This window comes from Anopheles nili, chromosome X (genome assembly GCF_943737925.1).
Source record: "Anopheles nili chromosome X, idAnoNiliSN_F5_01, whole genome shotgun sequence".
In the NCBI taxonomy this organism is placed as follows: domain Eukaryota; kingdom Metazoa; phylum Arthropoda; class Insecta; order Diptera; family Culicidae; genus Anopheles; species Anopheles nili.
Genome location: NC_071293.1, coordinates 5,710,061 through 5,719,127, shown reverse-complemented (window position 1 = coordinate 5,719,127; position 9,067 = coordinate 5,710,061). Strand labels below are relative to the sequence as shown.

The following is a 9,067-nucleotide window of genomic DNA, read 5'->3' as shown; positions in this document are numbered from 1 at the left end:
AACAAAAACTAAGCAGCAGCAAACAACGCGCCGGAAAGTTCCATTGTGACCGGTCCGGGTCCGGCCAGGGCGAAGGAGTAGGTCGCCGGACGCCCACCGGAGAGGATGAGAAACTAGTTAATTATGCAAGGCAGCGAGCGCTGCTGGTACCTGATACCGGTGCATGCCTCCAAACATCCGATGGATGCACACCGCAGCGTGCGGCCCAGGAGACTGTACATGCGTAAATTAAAAAAAAAAGAAAAGAAAAACAACCGGCAAAAATAAAGAACAACAGGCAAACCTTTTTCAGATAAATGGAATCAAATTGGACCGGCACGAGTTTTGGGATGTGGCTGGTCAGATGCTTTGAGGCCGTAGCTGGCAAATATTTAATAATCTAAGCTCACCGAAACAAAGGAACACCTGGCAGACGGCGGGAAAGGCCAAAGCGGACGCTAACATGGTACCGGGAGCGATAGAAAAACAAAGCAACCAAACATGATCTGCTCTTAAACGTTTGAAGGTGAACTAGAGGTCAGTGCAGCCATTTTAGGATCGGCTATCGAGACGCATCAAATTATGCGACGACGGGCTGATAAAAAAACAGCTCAAACACAAATATAAATTGTTGATTGGCTCAATACACGCGAGAAGCGCGTAATTATGTAAAACACGGTACACACACACACGCGCACCGGTGGTGCAGCATTTTCCGCACCCGAGCGTGCCGGAAAACATGCTAATAAGCGCTTCCGGCACTCATTATTGGCCCCGCAAGCCACGGACCATGTTGATCGGATTAAATGAAAATTAATTCTAGCTAATTTCTCAACGCCCGAAAGGTAGGCAAACCGCTTCCCATATTAGCCATATTAGTGGCAGCTACAGCTGTTTTGAGGGCATATTTTACCGCGAACCCATCATGCATGCGGCAGGTTGCAAAGCAAACACGTGCCAGTGTAACGTTGGCGTACCAATCTTCATCAACATTCGGCTATAATAAACTACCGCACACCGCACAGTGATAACATGTTATCGGATGCTGATTTATGGTGGCTCACCATCGCCTCACGTTCCAAGCATACACCGTGCCTGGCGCATCAACCGTTGGAGGTAGATGCGTTAATTAATTGAAGTGCCCTTGATCATTCGGTGGTGTGAAACGCACGGGTCCTTTATCAGGAGTGGAGTGTATGTACATATATTTTTTTTGCTTTGTCACTTTGAGCGTCCATCTCGGGTGCTGAGCGTGCGGGAAATATTGAACCCACCGCTTTGGTGGTTTTTCGGGATGAGGAAGCTCATATTAATCATGCCACCTGGTTTGAAAGCCAACCGTTCATGTGAAAGTGCGCAGTGGATAATTGAAACAGAAAACCGCCCCGGCGGATTTGCAAACCCTGCTGCGGGATGTGCGCGGTGAGCTTGCAGATGAATCGAAAATTGAGGGAAATTAATGTACCCCCTTCAAGCAAATGCAATCCCACTCGGGTTTTGGCTCAGCAAATCGCTTCAAAGCAGTCTGCCATCGGCGGAGGGTGCGTTTTGTAGCTGAAAGAAGATTAACGCCTCAAAAACGCACCGATTTGTTTAACTCAAACCGCTGAAAATACACCCACAGAGCCACGAATGCTGAAACGCATCAAATGCCTGTATTTTTTGCCAATTTATCTACCAACCCCGCTTGATGGGCGAATACACAGCGCAAGTTGCATTCGAAACTAAAATAACACACGCGCGCCCGAAAGGTAGGCAACACGGTGCACACGGTGGGTGGGGAAAAAGCCCCCCCGAAAGAGAGAAAAAAACCCGCACGATGTTGCGCACCGCTACCGGTTGCTGAAAGCTTCAATTATTTTGCGATTATTGAGTTTAATTAAATCTATTGTTCTTGAGGCCACCCGCGTAATTAGCACGGAAAGAGGGCTGGAAATGCAAGCTCCCCGTTGCACATATTCGGGCCAGGATGCACATTTGGGGGGGGGGGGGGGGGATAGGGAAATGATTCACGCCCCTATTCGAGGGGTTTTCGCGCGGTTGGAATAATGCGTCGGATTTTGGAATAATTTCAAACCATTATGTTGAGGCTTTGCCGAATATGCGAAATGGGCAACATTGATTAACGGCTCGTGTTGTGCATATTATAAAGAGATTTAACTTTTATTTCATATAATTAAAATATTTCACGTACATTGAGGAAGCGTATTCAATCTAAAATAACACAAAAAAACGAAGGATTTATAACAAATATTTATACTATTTCATTGTAAAAGAATCCATTTGAAATGTGTTAAATGCGTAATGAAAATTAGTCTCATGGAAACTCCTGTACCAACACCAGCTCGTGGGTGGAATGCACAGATGTATCCTTGTTTTACCTCTCTCTTTCTATGCAACCACTTCCATAACCATCCGTACATAATACGCACCTGTTGAAAATATTACCCCACCCATTGAAAAGCAGCCTCAGGAAGGCCATTTATGACCCACACCACGAAAGGGAAAACTCCCGACCCGCAGGTTGGGGAAAAAAGCCGAGATTAGTATTTACGAGTCCCACACCGTAACCCCAAACGGCTTATGCTTTAGGGCTTGGTTTCGCTCCAACCACCCCCACCAGGTCATTATCATCCCCCTTTCCGGTAAGGGTGCTAATTTACGAGCTGCATACGAGCCCACCGGACCACGGCTGGTAAATGGAAATTTATGCCCGCAAAAAGCCTCCATCCCACCAGCTGGAGAGGGATTTTCTCTACCACCGAACGGCGCGGTTCCCGGGAAAACATAACCTCGCGGGGTTTTGGGAATGAAATGCGCGAGGGATGTGATTGAAAATGAAACATCAAAGTGAGAATTTAATGTAACAACCTTTCACAAGGGAGAGGGTGGTTTTTTTTTTGCAAAAAAAAACGCTTGCTCAAAAGAGGTTCCAGTTCTATTTTTTGCGCTTCAATTCAGCATTTCTTGCGCACGTTGCGTGCATTCCGTCACGAAACGGAACTCCGGTTACTTGACCCTGGCCAAGCTAGAGCATGTGGAACGTGTTGGAAAAACCCACCCCCTTCTAAATCGCACGTTAAGTGAAGCTAGAAAATCGATGAAGTAACGCCAAACCACCGTCTAGGTCATGGCTTGAAACGTCAGTTGAGTCACGCGTTAAGCAGACGCCATTTTTCCCAGCGTCCGGCTATCACATAACCTTGCCCTTACATGCATCCGGGGACGATGACCAGCGCGCAGAGCTTTTGCGAAGGATCGCAACATAAGTAATGCGCAAAACCGATCGCCGGAAGCAACCGGATCGTGCCCGTGACCTTGAACTTCTGCCAGCGACGGCGACGACTTTCGAAACACGCGCTCCCGTCAAAACCGTTGCATAACCTGTCGCTTCCTTATGCGCTTCTCCTTCTTGCGCGAGGTCAGCGATCCCAAAGCGCGGCTGCTCGGTTGCTGTTTTTTTTGTTTCTTCGACCAAACCGGTCCCATTATCGCTCTCTTTCTCACTCACGTACGCAGCGGTTTTGACCTTCACCCATAATCCGACGCATTGGCACGCTCGCTGACCGATCGCTGCTCTTCTCTCGGAGGTACTCTCTCTCTCTCTCTCGCTCACCATCGAACGCACGCTCGCTCGCTCTCTCGCGCTCGAGTGACCGATTTGTGTGTGGAATAAAAACCACTTGCATCGAGCCGATCGCGACGCATTCGTCGATCGTGTTGCAATAGTGCGAGGTATCCCGCGTGTCGTGTGCAGTAGTGTGCGAGCGTGCCCAATCACCTGTCAGTAGTGGCGAATCGATTTGACACCATCCGCTTTTGTTGACGCGAAATGATCCGCCCGGGATCGGTGCTCGGGTCGGCGGCTTTGCTCGTGGTGGTGACACTTTTCACGCCACCCGTGGCCGGCCAATTCGATGGCAGCTTTTGGTGGATGAATTCGAACCTGCTGAAGCAGGCGGAAGCGCTGCGGGAGACGAAGGACGTGAAGGCGATCGTGATTACGAAGGTACGGTGCACGCCGCGTGGTTCCGTAGGGAAGTGGTTCCGATTTGAGTGGGATTGTTTGTCTCCGTTTGCAGGATTCCCCGCTGGATGAGGTTCGTGTTGGTGGAAACTCCCTCGTTGATAGTGACTCGCCGGATTGCCTCTGTGTGCCAACGGAACGCTGTGATAGTAAACCGACCGGCAGGTAACGTAAATTCGTGTGTACCACGTGCTTTTTTTTTTCAAATTTAAACATAATTTAAACCCTTCAACCGTTACAATTTACCACCGGCAATTTTATTCGCCAACGTCATCAAACGCATAGCCAATGCTGCTAGCATCATTTGATTTATTCTACTGATTCATTCATCCACAGCAGATGGCAAAAGGCATCATTTATATGGCTTTCAAGGTTGTTGCTGATTTCGCATTTATTCAAGGATTTCCCATCGACAAACTCGTAACGACCGCATCACGCTTGAATGGTGGATTTTACGACACCACCAGAAGTCCAAAAGTTGGCGAAAGTTCTCTAAGCCAAAGTTGGATGCATTTAAACAGCTCTTCTCTCAGCAAACCCTTGCACGGTTTAACGATGCTGCCATTCGATGGTTCCCCTCACTACGAAAAGGAAAAAAACGAAAAAGGCTCCCCGAAACCCTTATCCCCAGGCTGTCACATTTGCATACCCGTTTGGTTCGACTTCCGGTAAGGCACTTGCTCAACGTTTTCGTTAGCTAATCGAGCAAAACGCCGGCCCTGGTGGTGCATTTGAATTCTGCATGTGTCCGCGCGATTTCTTCCGGACCTTCTGACCATTTCTGGCACTCGGCGAGCGAGCTTGAGCGCTGCAATAGCAAGTAAGTTTCGATGTCAACTGCATGTCCTTGGTTGGCTTCCAGCAAACAAAAACACGGCTTTTCCGTGAGGCGTTTTCTGTGAGGAGCTAGTACGCAGCATCATTATCTCGAACGAATATTGCTGATCGATGCCATCGATTACGAGCCTTTCCCGGTATTGATATTTCTTTCTCACCACTGGGGTGGAGGCAAAACGTTAAACGAAATGATTGCGGCTAGTTGATAGAGCAAAGGGCGCTGAAAGTTGTGTGTGTGTGCTGTCATCTCGCCAAGACGAATGTGCGACATGCGAAAACGCAAAATTGAACACACCGCCCACAGACGGCATTGGCGGACTGGTTGTCGTCCATTAATTTTATTACTTTAACAGCTTCAACTGGCTGGAAGGTCCCGCAGGCCACACTCTTCGGTCGGTTTCCGGTCGATGCAAATAAAACCGACACACCGTGGCGCGGTCACAACACAACGCATGACGTCACAACGTGCACGTGCACTTCCACTCAGTCATAATGTCTCGTTTCGCAACTAATGGCTAGTATTTCGTGGTTCCCTATAACGCAACACCCGCAAACCTACCAGCTCCAGAGGGCCTCCTCCCCCATCCACCGACATGCGGTCACAACTGGAAAAGGAACATTTGGTTGCAACGTTTGCCGATGGTGTGGCCCATCTTTGACGGGTCTTTTTTTTTGCTCCCGCGAGAGCGGTTGGCAGGAGTGGCAGGATGTTGCGCGCTCTACACGAACTGTTCCGTGCTGTTGGCGGACATTTCCATCAACCGCCAGGCAGCTTTAGGGTCCAGCTCGTTGGGATCACGGCACAGGACCCACACGTGATGGCACCGCATCACCTTCTCGGGGTCACCCTCGATGACGGCACCCTTGGCGTCCCGCACGCACATGATCTGCTGCGTCTGGAAGGTCACTATGAGTACCGGGCCCTGGTCCATCACCTTGCCCATTGCCAGATCGACGTTCTCGATGTCGAGGATCTTCGAGTCGAGCCGGTAGCCGGCTTTCTGCGCCTGCGCGATCGGTGTCGCGATCACGTTGTATGTGCTCTCGAAGCACCAGTCCCGCAACACGTCCAGCTCGCCTCGTACGATCGATTCCAGCACGTTCGGAATGATGTCGTTCTCGCAGTCCCGCAGGAAGTGCTTCTGGTCGAAGCTCGGATCGATCTTGCAGATCTCGGTCAGCGTTTCCGACAGCTCCGTCTTCGAGAACAGGTTGCCCATGATGTCGCTCACCTTGTCGGTGAGCAGCCGGGACGCTCGGACCATCGCGTGTTCCGACTCGTCGTACTTCATCTTCCACGCGAGCACCTTGTTCACGTACTGATTGTTGTTTCGGAAGTCCTCCCACGATTGGTAGAACTTGCTGTCCTTGTGCAGCTCGATCCCGGTGGCGTCGGCGTTCGGTTCAACCGTCCGGGACGGATCGGCCGCCAGCGAGACCTCGACGCGCTTGCGGAGCTTCTCCGGGCTGCGGTAAACCCGCGCCTCGATGCCCTGGTTGTCCATCTCCTGCCGCACCACCTTCGCCGTCTCCGTGATGCCTCTGAACGCGCCCGACTGGCCCAACACCTGGCCCTTCTCGGCCAGCGTTTCACCGACACCTCGTGCCGTTTTGCTCAGCTCTTCACCGAGCTGGCCGGCTTTACGCGCGATGTCTGTCTTGGAGGCTTCATCCAACGCTTCCGTCATACGGCCACGGAACTTGTCTAGGTTCTCCTTCAGCACCTCGCTGCTTTTCGATGCCTCCGATTCGACCGTGTTGAACTTTTGCCGCGCCGCCTTCAGCGCGTCCGACTGCTCGAGCTTTTGTGCTTCCTCGCGGAACTTTTTCAGGTTATCTTTCATCTCTTTGTTCTTCGCCATCTCCTGCTTGATGTCATCCAGCACCTGTGAGAAGAAGCCGGGTCTTCGGGCTGAGTAAGCGCGCTGGAATTGGTGAGAAAGAGAGGCAATTAAACATCCGCCGGAAGTGGTAGACATACGCACCGGTAGGTTCCTACTTACCAACGAACATTGTACTGCTCGGTGCGCACATGGCTGTCGTATTATGGGTACTATTCTACACGCCGTTAGCAGGTGCTGCTGTAAAGGAGCAAACCGATCGAACATGTGCTGTGGTCATCCAGCAACCCGGCAACACTGGGATAGGGTAACCTTTCGTCGAGGTCACGCGTTCAAGGCGATACTTACCATTTCGGCCACGCTGGTGTGTGTTTCTCGTTCGCAAACGTACTGATAGAAGAGTTGATTGTGATTTCGTGTTTAACAACGATGTACTTCGAGCGTTATTTGCAAATGTTTCATCTTCTTACGCCATACTTTTCATCATTTTTTTCTCGAACGATACGATTCCGTCATATGAGCAATTACGTCAATACTCGCACAACTGACAGCTGCTGTCAAAGGCCTGTTATGTTTTGAGTGCGACATAAAAATATATACCGTATGGGCAATTCACACTATTTTGAATGATTTGGTTTCGTTTTCCAATATTACGCTTCATCACACTCCGTTTACTGTGAAAGTAATATTGCTTAAAAAAGGTGTCTAAAATGGCTGCCAAACTCTTTTATAGCATCGATAACGAATTGTATTGTTTTTGTTTCTTTGTCTTCCAGAGATGCTCTTTGCGGTGTCGGAAGCATTTGCTGCCGCAGGTCTCAAATAAAAGCCCTCGAATCAACCACCTCAACTACGTCAACCACGTCGAAACCAACCATCAAAATCAACGTTTCATCTACCAAATTAGAACCGGTCGACAGCTTAATCTTCGATGCTGATCCTATTCAGCAGGTTTTACCAAACAACGCACCATTTCGTCCCTCGCCACCTAATGAGACGGAGTTCGATCCCAGCCTGTTGCTAGAGTTGTCCAATCTGCTTTTGAATCACAGCCTTCCCGATGTGATTAGCCCAATCGAAGACAACGCACTGCCAGTAGAGCAACCTACTACAATCAATCCTCAAAAGGTCCAAAACACACGAAAAACAATATTCAGCTCCACAATTCGTCCGAATGGGCAATGCGGTAGAAGGCAGAATTTCGTGTCTAGTAGGATATTTTTCCAAGATGATGATGGTGAAAATGTGAATCAACTTCAATCCGGACCGGTGGGATTCAGCGAATTTCCGTGGACTGTGGCTGTATACCAATTGATACGAAATGGTTCGTTCGTTTACCATTGTGGAGGAGCAATACTTAACAGTACTGTAGTAATAACAGCTGCTCATTGTGTTTCAAAGTATGTATAGCAGCATGATGTAAACGGCTAGGATATTCCTAAAATGTTTTTCATTTCGTTTTCAGCAATCGTTTACACCCCGATCGATTTATTGTATACGCAGGGGATTGGGACCGGCGACACACGCAAGAGCGATTACCCCACCAGGAACGCGCAGTTCGGCATATTGTTGTACATCCAAACTATTACTCTGGAGCGTTATTTAATGATGTAGCACTTCTGTTTTTCGAACAACCATTGGACGATTCCCGATCTAACATTGAAGCCGTGTGTTTGCCAGACCGAACAGCGCCACCTAAATACGAAAACTGCCTTGTTACGGGATGGGGAGGCTCACCGAAAAGCAACCAAATTCAAAGCATCCAGCAGTATACCAAACTGACCCCGGTTGATCACCAAACCTGTGAGATACGTTTACAAAATCAACAGTCTTTGGGTCGCAAGTTCACACTGCACGAGAGCTTTCTCTGCGCAGATGGCATCGACACAGACGCTTGCCAAGGGTCCGGAGGAAGTCCCTTCACCTGCGAATGGAACGGGCGCTACTTTCTGGTTGGGATTGTGTCCTGGGGAATCGGGTGCGGAGACGGAATTCCGGCCGTTTTAACAAACGTACCGCACTTATCCGAGTGGATCAAATCGCATTGAGTTGGTTCGTGTGCTATCGGTAGGTAAATTTAACGTCGATTTCGAAAACCAAAATAAGCAAAAAATTTATTTAAATTACCTAGAAAAGAATACTCTTGAGTGTAGAATTAAGAGATAATTTAATAAAAAAACACGATAATACTGTGCATATTACTGAATGCGTTATTATTGCACAGAACTGTGCACAAAAATCCCCGCAGCTGCAGTGACGTTTGCGAGTTGTCATTCCGTATCGCGCTTCTGTTATTGTTGTGCTGTCAAACGCGAGCGAATTCAGTGTCAGTGTTGATGCAAACAACGGTAATATTGCACAGCGTACTGCGTAAGGCAATGAA

General features: G+C 49.0%; 2 protein-coding genes across 3 annotated transcripts; one reads left to right on the top strand and one right to left on the bottom strand.

Moving 5' to 3' along the window:
• The first annotated feature begins 3,811 nt into the window (after positions 1 to 3,811).
• On the top strand, positions 3,812 to 8,786 carry LOC128728532 (phenoloxidase-activating factor 2-like). The gene is made up of 4 exons (XM_053822160.1): positions 3,812 to 3,988; positions 4,062 to 4,171; positions 7,461 to 8,084; positions 8,150 to 8,786. The coding sequence occupies exons 1-4, from the start codon at positions 3,812 to 3,814 to the stop codon at positions 8,730 to 8,732; spliced, it is 1,494 nt and encodes a 497-aa protein (XP_053678135.1). The 3' UTR covers positions 8,733 to 8,786.
• LOC128728264 (mitochondrial import inner membrane translocase subunit TIM44) lies at positions 5,153 to 7,173 on the bottom strand. 2 transcript variants are annotated; one of them, XM_053821884.1, is made up of 3 exons: positions 7,033 to 7,173; positions 6,847 to 6,921; positions 5,153 to 6,768 (listed from the first exon to the last, which is right to left on the bottom strand). In XM_053821884.1, exons 1-3 carry the CDS (start codon positions 7,033 to 7,035, stop codon positions 5,563 to 5,565), a joined length of 1,284 nt encoding a protein of 427 aa, XP_053677859.1. In that variant the 5' UTR covers positions 7,036 to 7,173; the 3' UTR covers positions 5,153 to 5,562. The 2 variants fall into 2 exon arrangements, with proteins under 2 accessions (XP_053677859.1, XP_053677858.1); XM_053821883.1 differs by having other exon boundaries at positions 6,847 to 6,924; positions 7,033 to 7,120.
• Positions 8,787 to 9,067: the final 281 nt, after the last annotated feature.

What these genes read in the sequence shown, in the direction of transcription:
- LOC128728532 (XM_053822160.1), top strand. Translation starts at nt 3,812, where the DNA reads ATGATCCGCCCGGGATCGGTGCTCGGGTCGGCGGCTTTGCTCGTGGTG. An exon ending in AGGCGATCGTGATTACGAAG is followed by an intron (nt 3,989 to 4,061) that starts GTACGGTGCACG and finishes CTCCGTTTGCAG; the next exon opens with GATTCCCCGCTGGATGAGGT. An exon ending in GCTGCTCATTGTGTTTCAAA is followed by an intron (nt 8,085 to 8,149) that starts GTATGTATAGCA and finishes TTTCGTTTTCAG; the next exon opens with CAATCGTTTACACCCCGATC.
- LOC128728264 (XM_053821883.1), bottom strand. An exon ending in GAGCAGTACAATGTTCGTTG is followed by an intron (nt 6,769 to 6,846) that starts GTAAGTAGGAAC and finishes CACCAATTCCAG; the next exon opens with CGCGCTTACTCAGCCCGAAG.